General features: G+C 37.7%; 3 protein-coding genes across 8 annotated transcripts in view; 1 reads left to right on the top strand and 2 right to left on the bottom strand.

The window, feature by feature from the left end:
- Positions 1-808: 808 nt before the first annotated feature.
- Positions 809-6,509, bottom strand: LOC120309378. The gene is made up of 4 exons (XM_039346541.1): positions 5,822-6,509; positions 4,075-4,570; positions 1,992-2,177; positions 809-862 (listed from the first exon to the last, which is right to left on the bottom strand). The coding sequence occupies exons 1-4, from the start codon at positions 5,938-5,940 to the stop codon at positions 809-811; spliced, it is 855 nt and encodes a 284-aa protein (XP_039202475.1). The 5' UTR covers positions 5,941-6,509.
- Positions 6,510-7,598: 1,089 nt separating this feature from the next.
- MBD4 (methyl-CpG binding domain 4, DNA glycosylase) lies at positions 7,599-17,149 on the bottom strand. 3 transcript variants are annotated; one of them, XM_039346550.1, is made up of 7 exons: positions 16,769-17,149; positions 12,256-13,098; positions 11,011-11,085; positions 10,045-10,179; positions 9,087-9,236; positions 8,358-8,461; positions 7,599-7,815 (listed from the first exon to the last, which is right to left on the bottom strand). In XM_039346550.1, the coding sequence occupies exons 2-7, from the start codon at positions 13,007-13,009 to the stop codon at positions 7,735-7,737; spliced, it is 1,299 nt and encodes a 432-aa protein (XP_039202484.1). In that variant the 5' UTR covers positions 13,010-13,098; positions 16,769-17,149; the 3' UTR covers positions 7,599-7,734. The 3 variants fall into 3 exon arrangements, with proteins under 3 accessions (XP_039202484.1, XP_039202483.1, XP_039202485.1); XM_039346549.1 differs by having other exon boundaries at positions 16,863-17,149; XM_039346551.1 differs by lacking the exon at positions 11,011-11,085 and having other exon boundaries at positions 16,863-17,149.
- A 109-nt stretch (positions 17,150-17,258) lies between these two features.
- Positions 17,259-22,234, top strand: part of IFT122 (intraflagellar transport 122) — a 71,080-nt gene continuing 66,104 nt past the window's right edge. For all 4 annotated transcript variants that reach the window (XM_039346548.1, XM_039346547.1, XM_039346546.1 and 1 more), the window contains exons 1-4: positions 17,259-17,434; positions 18,178-18,244; positions 19,729-19,813; positions 20,664-20,742. In XM_039346548.1, the coding sequence (XP_039202482.1) occupies positions 17,394-17,434; positions 18,178-18,244; positions 19,729-19,813; positions 20,664-20,742 (272 nt within the window). In that variant the 5' untranslated portion in view covers positions 17,259-17,393. The remainder of the gene's footprint in view (positions 17,435-18,177; positions 18,245-19,728; positions 19,814-20,663; positions 20,743-22,234) is intronic.

The raw sequence follows: 22,234 nt of genomic DNA, 5'->3' as shown, positions 1-22,234 counted from the left end.
GGAATTGTGATACTTGAAACTATCACTGGAAGGGGGGTTGATTGGGTGGGACTACTGGGGAACCCCTTACAACCTTGAATGGAAGAGCTTGAACCCCAAGTCCTGTCTAGCATGCCTGCAACCATTTTCTCTTAATAAAGGATTCCTGTTGGAAGAATTATTCCAAGAGTTCTGTCTTCTTAGGTTACATTATTTTTTGACATAATCACCATTTAAATTGAGGCACTTGTCATAACGTCTTATAAGGTTTGAAATTCTTTAGTAGTAATCACTTGGCATCAAATCTGGGCTATGGGTGGGGGGTGATCAAAAACATCCCAACGGAACTGCTTCAAAAGTTCTTGGGTGTGTCTAGTGGTGTGTGGGTGAACATTATCATGAACCAACACCACACTGGAAGTGGTGCCATAGAAAATCCCGCCAAATGTGAAGATGCCAAAGGAGTACTGCTAGTGAAGTTCATGGAGTGTGATTCAACCATCAATTCAGAAGTCTACTGTGAAACATTAAGAAAACTCAGAGAAGCCATTCATAACAAGTATCGGGGCATGCTGGTTCACGATAATACTCATCCGCACACCGCTAGACGCACCCAAGAACTTTTGAAGCGGTTCCATTGAGACGCTTTTGATCACCCTTCCCATAGTGCCGAGCGACTAAGGAATTTCAAACCTTGTAAGACGTTATGACAAGTGCCTCAATTTGAATGGCAATTATGTCGAAAAGTAATGTAATGTTGCAGTTTGCTAATGTGCAAAATAAAAGTTCTGTATCTGTGAGTGTCTGTCATTGATAACCAAACAGAGGTTTATTTCCGAATGGCCCTCGTAAATAACTCAGGGCGGCAAACAAACACATTACCCTTACATAAAGTAAAAAGACAGGATAAAAATTAATAAATAATTTTGAGTCATTATGCAAACCAAACTAATTGTGATTTATTCAGTTAACTGTAGTTCACTGAGGACAACTGAGCAATCACATTTTAAAATGTTTACATTGTTTTCTGAAAGCCAGTTTTAAGTCTTGATATACTCATTACATTAATCCTAAAGGAAATCAATCCTGATTTGGGATTGATTTGGAAGGACACATACTGAAGCTGAAGCTCAAATACTTTGGCCACCTAATGAGAACAGAGGAGTTGTTGGAAAAGACCCTGAGGTTGGGAAAGATTGAAGGCAAAAGAAGTAAAGAATAGCAGAAGATGAGATGGTTAGTCTTATTGATGCAATAAACAGAATTTGGGCAAACTCCAGGAGACAATGGAAGACAAGGGAGCTTGTCGTGCTGTGGTCCATGGGGTCATGAAGAGTCGGACATGACTTAGTGACTGAACAACAACAATACTCATTATGAAACTTTTAAACCTCTGAAATGGCCAAAAAAAGAGAGAATCATATAACTGAATATTGATGGCTTTACTGTTGTATTTAGGCAATATCATGTGGAATTGCATTCAGAACTGCAAAATAAGGGCTGGGAATTCCATGTTTCCCATAGGCTTCCCACATCTAGCTTAACACGTTTTAATAAATCACAATGGAGAGTCTTCAATATGCTAAGCCAAAATGCCCCCTTCCCCTCACAATCTATGGAGAAAAAAAATATATTGTCAGTGAAGTTAATGACTAAATAAAAGCACTTACTGACTCAATGTGCAATTTTTCCCTATTAAGGCATCAAGAAAGAATCCCTACATTTATGCTGATCTAATTAGTGATTATGATAGCCACTGTGATGCAGTGGTTAAGGTACTTCTGTAGGCTAGAAATGGAAGACTGTGAACTCTGCTCTTATCTTGATATCCTTGATATCCAACAAGTTGAGCTTGGCCAGTCACTCTCAACCCTAGAAGGAATTTTGGCAAATCAGCCTCTAAAATCTTGCCAAGAAAAATTCAGCGACTTATCCAGGCAGTCTGCAGGAGTCAACAGTGACTCAAAGCCACCAAAATCAAGAACTAGGGAGTGTAAGGTTTTTCCACCTACCTCCTGGATAATTCTAAGGAAATCCACTCTTTTGAATTTCATTGCCTTGCTCCTGTCAGCTTTTTTGAAGAGATCCACAAGCTTGAGTTTTTGCTTATGAAGAAGATTTTGTAGTGTAATAATAGATGGCGGATATGGAGCCCGAATAAGAGGCGTAGTTTTCACTGGTTCACTCTTGGGGGCGGTCTGCGGAAAGACATCCAACATTTTAAAGGATTATGCTCAACGTCATTTTGACAAAGCAGAAATGCAAAGACTTGGTTAGTTGTGCAGTCGATCAGCCAACCATCACTTGTATTGCAAAACACAAGCAGATTGGTGAATATATTACTGAAGGCACAAAAAAATAGATAACTTGTCTGACATATGTCCTATTTTTATCTCATTTTGTGGCTTCAGTAATTGCATTCACAGGTCAAATTCATTAATTCAAGCACTTTGGTAATAACAGAGTAAGAGATAATTTTATAATTGTATTTATATTTGCTGCAAAAGAAATCAGAAGACGGGATCCAATAAAATTTAGGCAGATAGAACAACTATAGGTAGTCCTCGTTTAATGACATTTGCGTAGCAACTGTTCAAAATTATGATGCCTCCCCAAATGATAATTACCACCAAGTTCCAGAGTTCTGATGGCAGTACCCCCTCTCCCCACAATTACATGCATTCCGGGAGCTTGGCAACTGGCTTTTATGGCAAGTTGCATTGTTCCACAATTAAATAACAACAATTTACATTTTTTTGTGCTGGTTTCTGGCAAAAAACGGCCAAAGGAATGAATAGACATATTTTAATACTGCAACATTCATTTTACAACCATTAAAAAAGGTCATAAAATCAGGTTGGCCATGTGGGTGCCTTGGCTTATGATTATGGGTATGTCTAGTTTAATGAAGAGAAGGACGAGGGGGGGACGTGATGGCAGTGTTCCAATATCTCAGGGGCTGCCACAAAGTAGAGGGAGTCAAGCTATTTTCCAAAGCGCCTGAAGGCAGGACAAGAAGCAACGGATGGAAACTAATCAAGGAGAGAAGCAACCTAGAACTAAGGAGAAACTTCCTGACAGTTAGAATAATTAACCAGTGGAACAACCTGCCTCCAGAAGCGGTGAATGCTCCAACACTGAAAGTTTTTAAGAAGAGACTGGACAGCCATTTGTCCAAAATGGTATAAAGTTTCCTGCCTGAGCAGGGGGTTGGACTTGATGACCTCTAAGGTCCCTTCCAACTTTACTACTACTACTACTACTACTACTACTACTACTACTACTACTACTACTACTATTATTATTATTATTATTATTGTTGTTGTCATGATTTAGAAATTCCAGTCTCCTTTACAGTCATTAACTCGAGGACAACCTGTATATAAACATCAAGTCTACACAAATACACTATATTCTCTTTCAAGACTAGGAACAAAATGTTTCCAAAGTCTGCTGACTCAAAAAGATGGGAGGAAAAGGCTTTAAATCTGGAAAAGACAGATACACAGGGCTTGGTCTCTGGATTCAACAATAGACAGATATTCTTTGCATATATGGCTTCTTTCTCATCTCTTCATATAGCCATGCCTTTGTGCTACTACTATAAGCAAGTTGCTGAATACAAAATGTAGTGCCCATAGTGACAAGATTTATTGCTGGGCTTGGTATGAAGCCTGCCTGAAAAGTGAGGTATAATTTTGAGGCACGATGACAATCCAGAGGACTGAGTTCCTGGGACATTGTAATTATCTACATATTAGATTTTTATGCTGTCCTTCCTCTAAAGAGCTTGTTTTTCTTGCCTGATCCTCAATACAGCCCTCAGATGTAGGCTGGACTGAGAAAAGAAGACTGGTTGTACAGGTGGCTTGTAGTCATCCTCAGGAACATCATGGATAACAAGGACTTTTAACTGACTCTCCCCCATTATAGTCCCTAACTCTAATCCACAAGTGGAGCCTTCTAGATGTGGCTGAGGAACAACTTATACCATTCTTCCTGCTGGATGGGTTAGCTTGCCAATGCAGTTTAGAAACATCTGGAAGGTCATCAGTTCTGCACCATGACACCATGCTAATTTCCTACTATGCTTACCTTAATACTTTGGAGAGCCAGCAACTCGGCTTGAATTTTAGCGTCCTTCTCTCCTTTTATTTTTCTCAGGATGTTTTCTTCTTGTTGAGTGAGGGGCTTCTTTTCAGTCAACCATTCCTCCAGATTTACACAGTTCTCCAACAGATTACGCAGTTGTTTTCGCTCCTTAATCCAAGCTTCCATATTTAGCAGGTCCCTCTCCTCAGTGGAGATGCTGTCCTGGGCCTCTGGAGGTGGCCTTAACTCCTGAACTTTCTCCGCTTCACGGGGGACAGGTGGCCGAGGCTTATGAATGCTAGGAATCACACTGCCCATAGGTGGCGCAATATGAATACGCCGTCTAGATTTAGGCTTGCCAAATCTATTTGGTTTCAATTTAAGAGAATAATAGGGATATTCATTTCTGAATTTATACTGTTTAAAGCAATGGCTTAAAATCCCCTCTGAGAGGGATTCTTTAGGCGCTTCATTTACGATGGAGTCACTTTCGCTTTCACTGAAAAGAAGGAATTTGGGTAGAATCAGAGTAACACTCATCCATCCATCATTCTTTAAAAAAAATAAGATACAATAAAAATAAAATAAACATACCTAACGGTTCACCTGGAAATATTTTATGTAAACATTAATTTTTGTTTTCTTGGGGGATAGAAAAATATATATATAATCAACGTAAGATCTCAACAGATATTTACAGATAAGGATTTCTTCAGAAATTATAGATATGGGATAAAATCTATCTATGAGAAGGCAGCTTTCATTTCTTAGGTAAAAATGAGATGTGATGTTTCTGCATATTCCTCCCAAAGACCAAATGAGAAAGGACAAAGCTTAAGAGTGTCAAAAAGATTGCATTAAAATTTTCCAGGTAGACTTCAAAGTGTTGCTCCGGGTAGGTCTGGGACAGAAACCTCTGAAAGTTCCTGCTCTTGCATTGAACTTGATGGGTCCAGCCATATGAACTGTGGCTAACAGAATGCTTCCAATCTTGATTGGCAGGGCCTGAAATTACAATCTCCCATGTACAGAGGGCATCTGTTTGGGGACACTGTTGTGTAAAAAATTTACTAGTGGACTGGAGATAAAGTGGCTTTATTTATTTGTATCCCACCTTTATTATTTTCTACAAATAACTCAAAGAGGCTAACATACCAAAAACACACCTTCCTCCTCATAGTTTCCCCACAACAACCACATTGTAGGCTGGGCTGAGTGACTGGCCCAATGTCACCCAGCTGGATATCATGGCTAAGGCACCCTCTCCCACTTTCTAACCCTGTGCCTTAACCACTAAACCAAGCTGGTTTCCTAAAGAAATTCCCTGGCTCTTAAACCTATTCATTCTAAGCCTGCCATTCAATGCCAAGAAAATAGAGGAAGAACCTTCTTACTCTTTGTCCCAAAGGGGCTTTTCCAAAAGGCAACTGGACTGATTTTGTCCTTGAAAACGTTTCGCTTCTCACCCAAGAAGCTTCTTCAAAACTTGGACGAGAAGCGAAACGTTTTCAAGGGGGAAACCCCCCCCCCCAAATTCAATTGCCTCCTGAAAAAGCATCTCTGGGACCCGTGCGGGATGTTTGAGAATCTCCACAGCCCTTCTAACTCTTTGCTCCCATCTAGCGACCGTTCCGATTTCTGCAATCACACCGGATTAACCCTATTTATTTACCCCTGCGAAAACAAAATCTTTTCTAAAGAGAGAAAGAGCTTTCTAAATCGGGAGGTGCCCTTGCTGCATTCTACGCACCGGAGAAATGAAGAAACGGACTCGTAAAGAGATTGCGATATGAAACTAGTCCCTGAAATTTCACTCCGGTTTTTCGTGCTTTGAGATACCCAGCTAAACTGGTCGGTTTTGCTCGACATTGCGACGTGTCTAGCGCAGAAACTTCACCCTCGTCGTCTTCGGATCAGGGGAAAAAAAAAAAAAAAACAGGCGCCGTTTACTGGGCTGTGCAGAAGACAGGAGGAAGAGCCCGCCGTTCTCTACAATTCTGGAATCGGAAAAAAGAAAAAAAAAGCAGGAGGGAAGAATCCTCGTTCCCTTCGCCCGCGCTTTGTCGCCTCTCAGCTGCGAGGGGACAAAGTGACCTAACTATAGCACCCCACTCTCGCTTAGCGCACCGCCATTAGAACACAAGGCAAAAATGGGTTTTGGCTGACACCAAGGCAACGGCCGGGCGGCCGGGCTTGCAGTTGATTGGCGCAGCTGGAAAAGATCGAACGTTGTGTCTCAAAGCCCGGGGACGCCCGTGTCAATTTCGTGCCGGTCTTTCCCGCGTCCCTCCCCTTCCAGGGCTGGGGCGGGGAATTAATAGCGGCATAACAGTAACCGAGTAAATACTAGCTTGTGTCATGCGTTGACGACCCCTCCATTCATGACATATGCAGCTGGATCTTAAGAGAAATAGCTATTTATGGGGTGGCTTATCACGCTAATCGTGGTTCACCTATCCCAGGGGTCTTCACGCTTGGCCCTTTTATGACTTGTGGACTTCAACTCCCAGAATTCCTCAGCCAGGCACGTTGGCTGAGGAATTCTGGGAGCTGAAGTCCATCCACAAGTCATAAAAGGGCCAAGTATGAAGACCCCTGATCTATTCTATACCAAGTTCCAGGGACGGGATAGCTTGCATGCTGTCTTAAATCATGATTTGCAAGCAAAAATAGCTGGATACAATATTGTATAAGTTGACACGTTGTGAACCAGCGACTGGATCAAGGTTTATCATAAACTAAGCTTTTCCTATATTGTTAAACTAAACCGCTGAAATGATAAATCCCACTTAAAAATAAGATACAACATTAAGTTAGAGAATGCAACTATTTTGCTGTTCAAAATGGTAGTAAATATGAAAAAAAAGGCTCGATTTGATACCTATGTAGGAGACTAAAATAAGGACAAAATTAATTTGGCATTTTATCAGTCCTTCTACCTCTTCAGAAACATACAGTATTGAATTGTGATGCTTTTTTTCACAAGCCACAGATTTTAATCACAATAAAAACTCTGTTTTAAATTCATCGGCATGGCTTCCTATCTTGTAACATGATTTGCTGTCAGAAAGCCCATGTGATACAGACCTATCATAAATAATACCAGATTTAGATGGGAGCTGTCACAATAGCTAGATTCACACCTTGAGATTGGTTTCTTTTTACCATCACCATCTCCCTGATCCAATCTGAATGAGAAACAGCAACCAGGATTCAGTAGACCAGGGGTGTCAAACTCACAACGTCACATGACTTGTTGCAACATATTGCGACTTTTCCATTGCCGGCAATGGGGTGGGCATGGTTTTGGCATGACGCATCCAGACCGCAGGCTGGCAGTTTGACACCCCTGCAGTAAGGAAACCTCTTCAGAGGGGTGGTTAGGTAACCTGAATTTGCATCTCTAGATGCTTGCTAAATTGTAAATTGTATAGAGCCTTGGATTATTGTGTTCTGATGTATTACACTAAACAAACTTCAGTATTTAAAATTGCCATGATCAAAGGAATGAAAATGAGAAACATCACTTTTAAGCAAAGTATATAGAATAATAGAATTTAATAAATTCTGAACAGGCATATAAAAAGAACATTTATATTTATAGTTAATCAAGAAAAAACAGCTTAAAAAGTGAGAAAGGGGAGGCAAAGAGATTATAGAGAGCTAATAATTAATATTTAATTTCTCATGGTTTTCCCACAGCCAGGAATGATAAATGTTCAGTTTGTGGTCTTGTGGCTGTACCTGAAAGAGAAATGAACATGTTTTACCTAATCAGTGCCATCAGTAATCTAATATCACCCAGTGTATTTTCATACACAGGCTGAAACCCATTTTGCACATTTTATTATAATTTCATATGCATTTATTGAAGTATAAAAAAATCCCTCTCTATCCTAGAGCAAAACTGTTTATTAGCACAAAACCTCTCAGATAAATATAAGAGAAGTATGGAGGGTTCTGTTTTATTTATTAGTCTGTGATATTAAAAATACTTTGTAGAGCTAACAATTGTTGTTTTTTAAGACACAACCAGGGCAAAAGGCAAAAAGATATTCCCGTCTTATAATAGTTTTTTAAAAATTGCTATGTAGAAGAGCACAAGTTCCTGTTATTTTCTGCAGTTCTAATTCATATGATCCATGTATGTAGCTGTAATTATAATTCTTGCATTATTTCTAGATTACAGATTGCTGCAATATTAACAATATTAATATATTAATATTGCTTAAATTATTATGCTCTCAATTATTTTCATGAAATAAAAACACACGAGCCTCTATTACCTCTTTCCATTCATTTACACAGAAGATTCTGTAAGAATCATTTCCATATTTTCCAATCCCATGTAATTCAATTGGATATTTCCACTGTTTAACCAAATATTCATCTAAGGAACAAAAAATAAAGATGTCATAAGATGGACTAAATTCTACTGGTTTTAAGTTTATGAAATAGGACTTATAAGACTTAAAGAGTAATTATTCATTTATAAAGACTATAAGAAATGAAAACTTTGATAAAGCTTGTTTATCAGTAACTAAACAAAAATAGAATAGTCACAAGTAACACAGATGACTTGTGCACTTCACTTCTATATCCAAATAATTTCTCGGCAAATTCAAAAAGGCCGTATTACTAAAATATTCCAATGCCAAACTCTCCAAACTGTTCTAAGAATAACAAAAGAATTTTAAAAGTATCAATACAGAAATAAAAAAAACATGAAAAAGTTCATGAATAGAGATTATAGAGATTGTGTATACATGTTTTTTTGAATCACAATTTACAACAAGAGGTGCTAAATGGTAATGATTTCAAATATATGGAACAAGTTTCCACTTCATGTCTCAGTCATGAAATTATTAAGAGGCCTTTGGCAAATAATCTTTCCTCATTTTTGATTTCCTAACCACAATAAGAAATAAAAATATTGGTATATATTAAAGAACTGTATCAAAATTGTAAGAGATAATATACATGAAACATATGAAATATTATAGATACCATATTACCTGAGAATTTGACAATGGTCTTTGCTCTAAGTTCATATAGGCCAAGAGGTTTAAGCAATTCTGACATTTCTTTCCAGTTGGCAAGTCTTGCTACCTTTGGTGAAGGATATTTCTTAAAAAATTCCCAAAGCACAGGGAAAGCCATCTTTCCTAGGCAAAAATAAGAAACTGTGAACAACATTTGCACTGAATTTGCAAAGCTGGCTGCAATTTCTCAAAAGACAGATTTTCCTGCACAAAAGTAACTTGAAACAAACCTGTTGACAGTTTTTAGCCATATTATTACAACTTATTTACAGGATTCAGTTCCCTACGTGTAATTTCAGTGGCAGAAAATCAGTGTTGTGGTAAGCAGCCCTATGGTTTATATTGTCAATATGGTCATAACACTTATCAGCTGATTTTTAATCTCTCTCTCACACCAGGATCGTTTTTTATCTATTCCATGTGTATACCCGGGATTTGTGTTTTTAATATTATATAATAGTAATAATAGTAATAATAATAATAATAATATATTAAGGATATATCTATATCTATCTATCTATCTATCTATCTATCTATCTATCTATCTATCTATCTATCTATCTATCTATCTGATTCAACCAAACTAGCATGATATTAGCAAGTGTCACTACTGAATTTCTATTTTAGTAACATTAATTTACTTTGCATAATTTAAGCTCAATACTATCCTCTTTCTGGTTCTCCTTACCCAGCTGGATGATAGCCATTTTCTTAGAAAGCAAATCCACATTCACTAGCAATACATCAAATCATAATTTGGACAGAAACGCTTACATGGCACTTTACAGCCTGATTAGCACTCCCTGGGAAATTTGTTTTAGCTTCTCTGCAAAATGAATTGCACATGTCCCAATAGCACTGGACTGAACCATAGGGAAGCAATTCCATACATGGGAATTCAAGAAATGGTTGTGATTAGTTCCTTATTTACCTGAAGTTTTGTTCAGAAATATGGTTGCAATCAGAAGTTTCCATGGATCATGAAACAGAGTTTCCTGAACCAGATTAAAAGGAGAACGAGGTGGAGTCCATTTCCTGAAAGTTTTCCTTCTTGGTGGACTTGGAGCTAAGCGTGCATATAAAAAAAAGTGACCATAATTTACTTTTATTGTCTACAATTACTTCTTCTATAGCAGCAAAGAGAGTCTGGGTTGCTTTTTCAAGTTCTAAAGAGAGATCGGATGAATAAAAAAATCAGCTTCCTTCTGATACTGTTTAGATGCTTGTTAGACTGGCAATACATGAAGCAAAATATGCCTGCCAGTGTTAAAACTTCCCTTTTCTCTTGTGAAGAGAAACTATTAAGAACCATGGCTGTTAAGTTTTTCTTAATGAGACCAATCGGAAGCTATGGTTTAATCCTCAATCAAATTCAGCAGCTGGAATTTTACATAAATCACAGTTCTTAATTTTTTTTATTAGTAGAGAATGATTGTTTCTTTAAAATAATAACAAAACCTTCTGTTCTTACAATTCATGAATAAGAGCCATGTGCCAGGGGGTTGCTCTTGTTGGAAACAATAGTTTTCCATTATATCTGAACCCAACCAGTGTAACTCTGACCAAATCTCTTCAGGAGGGATGATTTAATACACAGACAATTACTCCCTTCATTCTAGCTTCATTGGAAACAGAACAGCTACTGATATTGTATAACACATTTGAAATTATTCTGTTGTTTATAAGTCATGCATCCAAATATTACCGTTATTCACTTACCCATAAAGACAACTGTAGGTATTTATACTTATTTCTGCTTACATTTTACTGTGCAAGTATAAAAATAATTTAATCTGCTTCCACATAAGTACAACTAATATCAGATTGCAAATTCTATTAGAATTATTTTTTAAAAAAATAATTTTCCACAAAGCATTTTCCTATAAAACATTTTTACCTTCTTTGATTAACTTTCTGGAAAAATATGGACTTGTTTTCCGCCTTTCCACTTGGGTTTTTTGAGTATGGCTCTCTAATTGCAGAAAAGCAAAATGAAAAACAAAAGCAAGTAAAAAAAATGTAAATGTTTTAATTATGCTCTTTGTGGACAGAAGATACAATAATCCTTTCGTTCTACAATACTAGCATTGTCTCTTTGACTATCCAGATTTGGTTTTCAGGAAGGAGAGGTTAAGCGTGCGTGTGTGTGTGTGTGTGTGTGTGTGTGTGTGTGTTTTACATTGTTTCCCCTTTTTTCACTCCATGCAAGTATACCCAACCTCTAAGGAATACAGGTAGTATTATATAACCATAACTGAATCCACAGTGACAATTGTAAGTCCTGTTGGTCATCACATGACTAACCTGATTTTACAATATTTCTTTGAGATGGTCATTCAGCAAATATCCATAGTTATTAAGGAAATATCGTTAAGTGAACTCAGTGTCTGCAATGGGCATTTTTTGCCAGAAAATGAAAGTAAACAGCTTTTTCTGGCAAAAAATATTTTAAATGTGGATGGCTGCCGAGCACCTAAAATATGATCATGTGGCCACAGAGGAACCCTGGCTGTTGAAACTTCAAATCTGGATCATAAGTATTTTTGGGAGTTCATTATAATTAAGTGACTGATCATAAGTGGGGGGACTACATGAGTCAAGTACTAAGAAGATCCCTTTTCTTTCTTTACAATAATTGTATTAATATTATAAAAGAGCCTGACTATGGAATACTAATAACATTCTACATGGTTGGTCCCTAGGTTACCTTACAGATCATCTCAAGTGGAATCTGCATAGTCTATATATTCTGAAGAGATGAGTGGGCACCAGGGACCGGTTCCGTGGAGAGAGGTTTTTCCACGGACCAGAGGGTTCATGGTTTTGTGTGCTGCCTGCATTTGTGGATGGGGCTTTGTTTGTTTGTGCGGCTCAGCTGCTGATATGTCGCGGCCCGGTACTGGTCTACAGACCAGGGGTTGGGGACCCCTGGTTTAGGGTCCCATCCTCAGAAGGGATCAAAGGGACATGGATCTAAATTTAATCCTTTTCTGAAGTATCCCTCCACCTTTTGGAACAACTGCTTTTTCCTTGGAGATGCAGCAAGCACCTTTACTGGCTTTTTTTAAATTTGTAAATCAATTGAAGTCTTGGAGGAGAGGTAATGTAAACATTCTTCAAAAATAAATACATAAACACATACTTTTGGCTGATGTAAAAGGTTTCTCTCCGCACATCTGGGAAACAGTAACATCCATAGTGGAAGCACTCTGTTCACTTGCACTCTCTGAAGCCATCCCGTTTCTTTGCATTTCCGTTACTGAAATGCAGTTTTTTTTAGCAGCTGTCGTAATTCCGCTGTAAGAACTCTCAGTATATTTTAATATTTCCGTGCTTGTTTTGTGTTCTAAGAAAGGTTCAATCTGTTTATCATTCTGCTCTGTGTTTGGTTCAAACAACAGTTCATCCTTAAAACATATTTTTCTTTTCCTTGAGCTTCTTCGGCATACTTTGTTGTCACTGGTATCACTATTAAGTACACACATTTTGTTCTTACATATGGCACGTTTACTGCATCCTGTCTGTTTTTTATGTACTGGTAGACTCTGTATTTTGTTTTGGCCATCAGTGACATTCTTTATTTCAGAAGTTTTTTTACATTTTCTAATTGGAACCTTTCTTCGAATCGTACCATTTTCATCACTTTTGAAAAAACAGTCCTTAGAAATATCTCCCGTACTGGGCCCATCCTGCAAACAGGTAGCAGGAATTTCTGGTTCTCCAGTATTGGATCGAAGCCCCAAGTTACTTTCTAGAGAAGATTTACAATCTTCTTCACCATTTCCTAATTCAGGGAGTGAAACTGGACTCCTAGAAATGCAAAGCTCAATTTCTGTCCCTGCATTTCTGGTAGAAGATCTCTTGGTTCTTAACCGTGTATTCCTCTGAACAGCCATAGTAAAATCAAAATCCTCTGCTGTAACAATGATGTCTTTGTCCTCTTCAAAGTAATTCAAAAGAGCACGTTTAGTTCTGAACTTGAGTCCTTGAGCATTGAGAGAAAAACAATCCGATCAATAAATTAAGTTCATAATTTTGGGTAAAAAACATGTAAACAAAAACAATCTAAGCAATCTAAGCTTCATCGCATTTGCCATCTTTTATCTTATGCTGTATTGATTTTATTGCAATTTCTTTGATTGTTGTGAGCCACCCAGAACAGGTGAGTCAGGATGTATATAAGTTTAATAAAGTATTATTAATAATCATAGTCATTATGGAAAAATAACATACATAATAAACTACCATTTGGAAAGAAAAATTGAAACAGTAATACAAGAACAATTTATAACCACATTTACCAAACAAAGATGCCAGGGAAGTAGCCTTGAGAACTACAATTAAAAGATAAAATGTGCAATGCATAATTATACATTTTATAATTATATTTAGAATACTAATACATATTATATATTATATAATAATAATTATATCAAGCAGGGTCTCTTGCTTGAGCAAAGTTTGGACTAGAAGATCTCCAAGGTGCCTTCCAACTCTAATGAGGATGATATACAGAGTTTACAAAGACTGGACTTCACCAGATGAACAACATGGTGTAGATCAGGTATTAAGCATATTTTGTAAACAATCAAAGGAAATGGTGTATTTGCGAATATATTATGAGCACAGAATGGAACATCTTAATATTCCTGAAACACAAGCACTTTTTAAAGCAGCGTTACTGTAGACTATATATATATATATATATATATATATATATATATATATATATATATATATATATGTTTTCTGAGGTTTTCGCGGGTGTTTGTATGTAGGTCTTTGGTTATTTGGGTTTTCTCCCACGTAAAATTGGAAGCACGAAGCTGAAAACACCAGCCTGAAGATGACGAATGGGACTTGGGTGAAATGTCGCCAAGACACTTCCAATTTTACACAGGAGAAAACCCGAATAACCAAAGATCTACACACACACACACACGACACATAGTTTTTGGCAAAAAGTATCCTATCATTGAATGCTTTCCCAACACTGCAACAGGCTATATCAGAAGTAAAAACGCAAGAGGGGCAACTGGGATTACCTGATACAGCAAACAATATATTTTCCTGAAGTTTTACCAGTTTGTCTTTGCTTTATTGTATTCTCCCATTCTTCTGGAAGTGTTTGATGATAGACTGGAAATTCTAAAGCTACTGCTCCTTCCTGCCCATTACACTTCACTGGACTTTCAATGTTGGCTTCAAGCTTTCTTCTACTACTATTATAAATAATTCTTTCTCTTTGGTTGTAACTTGGTTGTGTGTGTGTCACTTATATCACTGTCAATAAATATAACAGGACCATTTTTTGTAAGCCACTCTTTTGTACAGAATCTTTTTTTAACTTTTCATAATTTAAAATGTTTTTTCCCCCTGCATTTCTTTCCACCATCCTCCTCTACTGTACATTTTTCCCCCATTTCAAATGAAAGTACTCACTGATGTAAGATAAGCTCCTATATATCTTTAGTTCCAAACATTTGTCAGTGTTTTGGTTTTGGAATGGGAGTCATAGAAAATTAATAAGAGTTCTAATAAGAGATTCTGATCTAGTTTTATAATAATGATAATGATGATAAAGTTGGAAGGGACCTTGGAGGTTATCTAGTGCAACCTCCTGCTTAGGCAGGAAACCCTATACCATTTCGGACAAAGGGCTGTCCAGTTTCTTCTTAAAAATTTCCAGTGCTGGCGGGTTCACTGCTTCTGGAGGCAGGTTGTTCCACTGGTTAATTGTTCTGTCAGGAAGTTTCTCCTTAGTTCTAGGTTGCTTCTCTCTTTGGTTAGTTTCCACCCGTTGCTTCTTGTCCTGCTTTCAGGCGCTTTGGAAAATAGCTTGATTCCCTCTTTTTTATGGCAGCCCCTGAGATATTGGAACACTGCTATCATGTCCCCCTCATCCTTCTCTTTGTTAAACTAGACATACCCAATTCCCCCAACCGTTTCTTATATGTTTTAGCCTCCAGTCCCCTAATCATCTTTGTTGCTCTTCTCTGTACTCTTTCTAGAGTCTCAACATCTTTTTTACATCGTGGTGACCAAAACTGGATGCAGTATTCCAAGTGTGGCCTACCAAGGCATTGTAAAGTGGTATTAATACTTCATGTGATCTTGATTCTATCCCTCTGTTAATGAAGCCTAGCACTGTGTTGGCTTTTTTGGCAGCTGCAGCACACTGCTGGCTCATATTTAAATGATTGTCCACTAGGACTCCGAGATCCCTCTCACAGTTACTACTATTGAGCAAGGTACCCCTATACTATACCTGTACATTTGGTTTTTCTTGCCTAAATGTAGAACCTTACTTTTTTTTACCACTGAATTTCATTTTGTTAGATAGCGCCCAGTGTTCAAGTCTGTCCAGATCCTCCTGTATCCTATGCCTGTCTTCTGGAGTGTTGGCTATTCCTGCCAGCTTGGTGTCGTCTGCAAATTTGATGAGTTCCCCATCTATCCCCTTGTCCAGATTGTTGATGAAGATGTTGAAGAGCACTGGGCCCAGAACAGAGCCCTGGAGCACCCCACTACACACTTCCCTCCATGTAGATGTGGTTCCATTGAGGACCACATGCTGAATACAGCCGGTCAGCCAGCCACGGATCCATCTGATGGTGATGCTGTCTAACCCACATTTTTCTATCTTCTCAAGTAGTAGGTTGTGGTCTACTTTGTCAAATGCTTTACTGAAGTCCAAGTAAATTATATCCACAGCATTCCTCTGGTCCACTAAGTTTGTCACTTGGTCAAAGAATGCAATAAGATTTGTCTGGCATGATCTGTTTTTGACAAACCCGTGTTGGCTTTTAGTAATGACTTTGTTTGCCTCTAGGTGTTCGCTGATTCCTTGTCTGTGACAGTGTTTCCCATCCTGGATGTCTCCAGGATGGGTGGACTTCAGCTCCCAAAATCCCTCTGCCAATGTGGCCATTGTTGAAAATTCTAGGAGTTGAAATTTTAGATATGGAAATTTCCCAGGGGTGAAAAAACATTGTTCTAAGAAATTCAAGGTAATTATAAGGTTTCTCCTATCATTTTAACAATCCTGGTAAGGTTGAACTGAAAGCAAATTACTAGCTTAAAGTTGCACCATGAGCTTCCTGGCCAAGCAGACACTTGAATTTGTGTTCTCTATTCCAGTACAACATTTTAACTAACTACCTTAGTGACTTTCTACCAGGTGCAGACTGATTCCTAAGCGTTATGAATTTTGGTCAGATCCATCTAATACAGTAATGCAATTTCTACTTTCATAAGGCAAGCAGCTTTGCTTCCATCTTCTAGCAAATTGCATCTTCAAATATATAGAAAATGCAGCTGAATTCTTTGTATGTCTGCTGGCAGAAAAAATATTTTGTATAAAAACAATTGCTAATTTTCCCTTGCTGCCGTACAGAGCACTTTTCCTATGCTGCAGCTTCGGTTTTCTTCTTACCCTTCGGGAAATCGAGAGATACTTTGCAGAACAAACAGGCAGTCTTTTCTAGGTGCTGCCTGTTATCAATACAAACTGAGCACCGCAGAGCAACAAGTAATCTATTAAATAGGACCTGAGAACGACCCGAGAAAACGGAGACCACCATCACCATCATAACATGGTACGCTGGGGAAATGTAACACGCATCATTGTCAAACTCAATCGACAGAACACTTACCTTATGACATCACTGAGGCCAAGCCTGGCACAATCTAATGACTATAATAATAAATTCCATCTCTCCTCGGTTTCCTCCAGTGAAAAATCCTTACCTGATCCCAAAGAGCTCCTTTCCTTCCTGTTCTAACATCATGACCGACAACCCGCAGAAGTCGCCAATTCTTGTCATATACGTCTTCACTGAACGCATGCGCACTTTAAACTCTTACAACCTCGTCCCGGAAAATACCAGTCTAATGATCTTTTCATAAGAAGGGGATAGGGAAAAACAAAAACCATAGCTTCGCTTGACCACGCCTCCCGATGACGCAAGCGCACTTTTGCTATCGTCTCCGCCTCTTTTCGCGGCACCACCTTTCCTCTCTTCCGCGGGATATTGGAAGCAGCAGCTGAAAGGCTCGGCGAAGAACTCAAGACATGCGCGGACTACGCTGGGGGGGGGGGGTGATTGCGCGTGCGCACGGGGCATTCCTTGAACCTTCGCGGGCGTTTAAAGAGGAATGCGCATGCGTGTTGCCTTGGGAGGCCGGCTGGCGTCCTGCGTCAATAAATACAAACAAACAAACAAACAAAAAGAGTGAGATTTGGGTGCCGGCGAGGGCGATGCACATAAAGGGGACGACATGCGAGCTGCGTTGACTTGGAGGGATAAGGTCGAGCAGTGGTAAGAGGCGGTCCTCTCTCGGGAACCGGGCTGGGGAGGATAACGGGGGAAAAAGAGAGTTGCATTTAGCAGGACTCTGAAAGGGACCGCTACTACCCTGTGCTCTTTCACCTCGCGCATGTGCCTTTTCCAAACTTTCTATTCTGTCAGGGCTTATGTTAAATAATTCCAATAAAATGTATTTATTAAATTTACATGACATAGACATTAATGAAATAAGAGAATATATGTAACTCGGGGTTGAACTGTGCAGTATGTGGTCCTCTCTGAGCTTAGTTGTTTTGCTTGCAGATATTTCGTGATCCAATTAGATAACTTTATCAGTGTGTATGAACATGGGGGGTTTGCTGTCTGTTTATAACTTAAATAATAACATATGCCTCTCCCAGGCTTCTGTTATGCGATCTCAAAGTTGCTACATAATAGCTGGCAATCGCAAGGTTTTTATGGGGAAAAATGGAATAAATACCTAAATAAATGAAAAAGTATACTAATCCACATTTTTCTTAAACAGAATGAATAAAGAATAATTTAACTGTACGTATGTACATACATATACAGAAAGTATGTATAATAATTTGGCCATGGCACTTATTGGGTCCACACAGTATCCCAAACTAAAACCAACCATGCCACATTGATACTTTATACAACTGTTTTGTAGATTGATGACTTATCTCATGAAAATAACAAATAAGTAGATAAGAGAATTTGCCTTTTAACAGCATTCTTTGTTTTCACAGTATCTATGATCTTGCCTTTAAGCCTGATGGAACACAACTAATAATTGCATCTGGAAACAGATTGCTGGTATGAGGATTTTAAAAATTACAATATGTGACCTAAAAGAGATTTACATTAGAAAATATATTTGAAATTGTGTTAATACTTAAACAAAATATTACCAAGCAATTCCAGGATTATAAACTTGCTTGGGAGATGGGGAAGTGGTTTATTTGAGAGCAGCAGAGAGGCATTAGAAAATACCTTAGAAAAGGTGGATTATTTGGATGCTGAATTCAGTCACTAATAAAGGAGAATATTTGTAGCTTAGGGTTGACATGAGGGGTCCTTGGTGCTCTCTGAGCTTGTTTTCTTGCAGATGTTTTATTACCCAAGCTAGGTAACACCATCAGTGGACTAGCACTGATGATATTACCTAGTTTGGGTAATGAAACATCTGCAAGAAAACAAGCAAGCTCAGAGAGCACCAAGGACCCCTCATGAATTCAGGCCTAGAGTATGATGAAGATGGCATTGATTGTGCTAGTGGGTTACCTCTGAAGGGATTTGGGTGAGGGAATTGCCCTCTTCTCAGTTTGCCAGGGTTAGAGATTGGAGTCATTGTTCTATAGTAATAGTTCTCTTTAGCAGGTAGTTCAGTTAGTAGTTATAGGAGAGGTGAGATCAGCCCAGTGAACATTTGGTGATGGGGTGCTACAGGACTTCATTACCTTTCTGTTTGTTGAACATCTATATGCAGCCATTGAGACAAGTGAACAGTCAGTTCAGGATGTATGTCCTCAACACGCTGATGACTTTTCCATTGCTACCCTGGGCTACCCCGGGCCATGATATGGAAGTCTTGTCCTGATGTCTAAAGGTTATTAGGATCTGAATGAGACAAAATGGACTGATGAAAAAGCCAGGCAAGATATTGTTGATTTGTTCAGGTTTCTGATTGTTTCCAGTGTCATGTCTTAGGTGGGAGATGGTATCTCTCAAGAAGTAAGCCTGTATACTGGGAAGCCTCCTGGTATATGGCAACTGCTAGGTGGGCAAATGGACATATGCAATGTGCTTTGAATGGGGCTGTTTTTGAAGATTTCGGATGCTAGAAATGGTATCTGGATTCTGCTTGCTGGCAAGTTTTAACCACCAGAGCATATTACACTTGAAAGTTTTGTATTGGTGTCCAATAGAGTTTGTACCTTTCAAAATGCTGGAAAATAAAACAGATGAATGTGAAATTGTGAATTGTGCAATTTTAGTGTATGATTATTCTGATTAATGATTGAATTATTAATATGCTCTTTATGTTCTTACTATGAGTTTTATTGTTCCATAATGTATACCTTAGGTGCCATTGTTTATAATATTCATGGTAGATGTTTTGGTGTATTATGTTGTTATGGTACCTTTGCTGTCACGTTGAATCATCTGGAATTTTGCAATATAGAATTGGAGATCTAAGAACATTTTTCTGTAGATTATCTTTGTTTTAAAATGGTTTGTCTTAAAGTACATTTATACATCTGTACTATTATATCTTCTGTGTTATTTTATCTGTACAGGTGTATGATACATCTGATGGAACATTAATCCAGCCCTTGAAAGCCCATAAGGATACAGTATATTGTGTAGCATATGCAAAAGATGGTAATATGAAATCCACTATTTACATTTTTTACAATTACATTTGTCTTTTTTATGTCACCAATACAAGATCTATATAGCATCTCTTGTTAACTGAGGCAAAGTATTGATCAACTCCTGATCAAAATCTCTTAGGAATTGTAAGTTCTTTGGTATGTTCAAAATATTGTTGATAATTTCACCTCCAAGTAGTACAATATTGAATTATTGTTGTTAGCATATTTCACTACAGTGTCTGCTTTTGACAGTTGGGAATCTCTGCACAAGGGACTCAGGATGTCTCAAATTTATTTTTTAGCACATAGCCAAGGTTTTTCACAACTAATTTGCTGACTGCTAATACAAAAGAAACAAAGTATGCATTAATAGTTATTGTATGCTTTTCATAATTATTTAAATGTTACTTTCTCAACCAGTCTTGAAATGCTGGGCATGTCCAGTAACAAAAATATATGATAGTTATCAACAACACATGTTAAAGATTTTTTTAATGAACTGAGAAAAAGATTTAATAAAACTTTTTCGAGAAGTCTTTAGGTCTGGTAGTCTGTTAAACAGATAGCAGGTGTTTGCCAACATTAGAAGGTGCATTTGAGATCATATTAATACATTTGTACAAAATGTACTCCAATGAAAAATTCTAATTAAATATACAATTAGTTGTCAATTGGTCTAATTTAAAAAATCTGGTGTTTACAAAATTATGTAAATTAAAGCTATACCTTAAATATACTGGTGATCCCTGGTCCCATTTATAGCAAGATTAAGACAATGATATATAATTTTAGTTCATTTCTGTGTTTTAGATTAACAGTTCATTCTAATTTATATTGGCTTCTACAAATTTTCGTAGGAAAACGTTTTGCATCAGGAGCTGCAGACAAAACTGTCATAATCTGGACTTCAAAGTTAGAAGGTATCCTGAAGTACACGTAAGTGATTATAATGTATGAGTGTTTAAGAATTACTCTTAATATAAACAGAAGGAATCTTGACCCAAAGAAGAAAACAGTTTTATAGGGAACTAAATCTATTTGAAAAAGACAGGTCTGAAACTGAGGGTGATGGAGGGCTGACCAGTAGCCAACCTAGAACATCTTGGCCCTCTCCCCATAAACATTTACACCCTTCACATGATTGAGAAATTATCTGAAGAAGTTTAAATATTCAATATGGGATTTGTGATTCATTGTAAAGCAATATTTCAGAAAGTGGTTAACTCAATAGTGCTATGATATATGATTCAACTGTTTAAAGGATTTTTATATGTTTCCACTTCATTACTAAAATGATAAGTTCCTGAGCTTGGTTAATGTGCATAGCACCAGCTTGAGCATAGGAATATAACTCCTACACATGTTCTTTTTTTGTTTGATAACTGCCTCTCTTTTTTTTCTACCTTCATTACTAGCAAGTGACTCCCTGCTTGTCAGTTGACTGACAGGAATAGCACCTGGCTTATTTATTTTACCACTTGCTACTCAACCTAATAATCTTGCTGATGGGAAGAATAGGTAGTCAATTTCCTGCTGGAAGTAGAGATGATGATCCCAAGCAAAAATAGTGGAAGAAAGAAGCACAAAGCTATACTCCCTAAATTCTTTGTAAAAGGGAAGAAGTTGAGTTACTTCCCTCTTCCTCCCAAAAATGGATACAGTGATTGTGCAAGTGGTTCTCTTGGAAAAGATTATAAATTCCTGTCCTAACTAAAACTTGAGTGTATACAGCATTACACATATTAAGGCCACATGAAGGGCCATTCATGGGAGTGCACAAAATAAACAGATCATAAACGGATCATAAACATTGCTACTAATGGAAGTTTTGAAGTTTTGTTGATTAACAACTCAATTGTTTCATCTCAGAAGTATCCCATTACTTTTCTGAGAAAAGGAATATTTTCCTATTACTTGTTAATGAGTTGAACATATTTATTATCCTTTACCATTACTCTCTATTTAGCTTGAATATCATCATACATAATTTTCAGTCAACAAAGCCATGTTTTAGCATGTCTGGAAGGCATCTGTGTTGTGAGTGCTTGAAACAGGTTGTCAGCATAATATCTATGAATAGAGCTGGCTAGAGCCTTCTTACAAGTACAGTAAAATTTACAAATATCTATTTGATGGACTTCTGGATCCAACAGACCAAATTTAGGACAAATGCTCATTACTTCAAGTAACATACAAGTCCACTGCATCCAAACTAGTTGGATGAGGCAGTTAAATTTGCATAAATGTATTATTATTTTCAGCAATTATACAAATTATGTACATTGCTGAGAAGTACATAGTTTGCAATTTAACATATGCTTGGTTGGTCTGTTAAAATGAAGTTTCACTGTCTGTTCACTGATGCAGTATAGAGCAGGGGTCTCTGACCTTTTTGGTTCTGAGGACTGGTGGTAGTGGCTTCAGTGGT

This window comes from Crotalus tigris, unplaced genomic scaffold, assembly GCF_016545835.1.
Source record: "Crotalus tigris isolate CLP2741 ecotype Arizona unplaced genomic scaffold, ASM1654583v1 scf7180000018006.973166, whole genome shotgun sequence".
In the NCBI taxonomy this organism is placed as follows: Eukaryota; Metazoa; Chordata; class Lepidosauria; order Squamata; family Viperidae; genus Crotalus; species Crotalus tigris.
The sequence above is the reverse complement of the archived record's forward strand: the minus strand, read 5'-3'. Positions and strand labels throughout refer to the sequence as shown.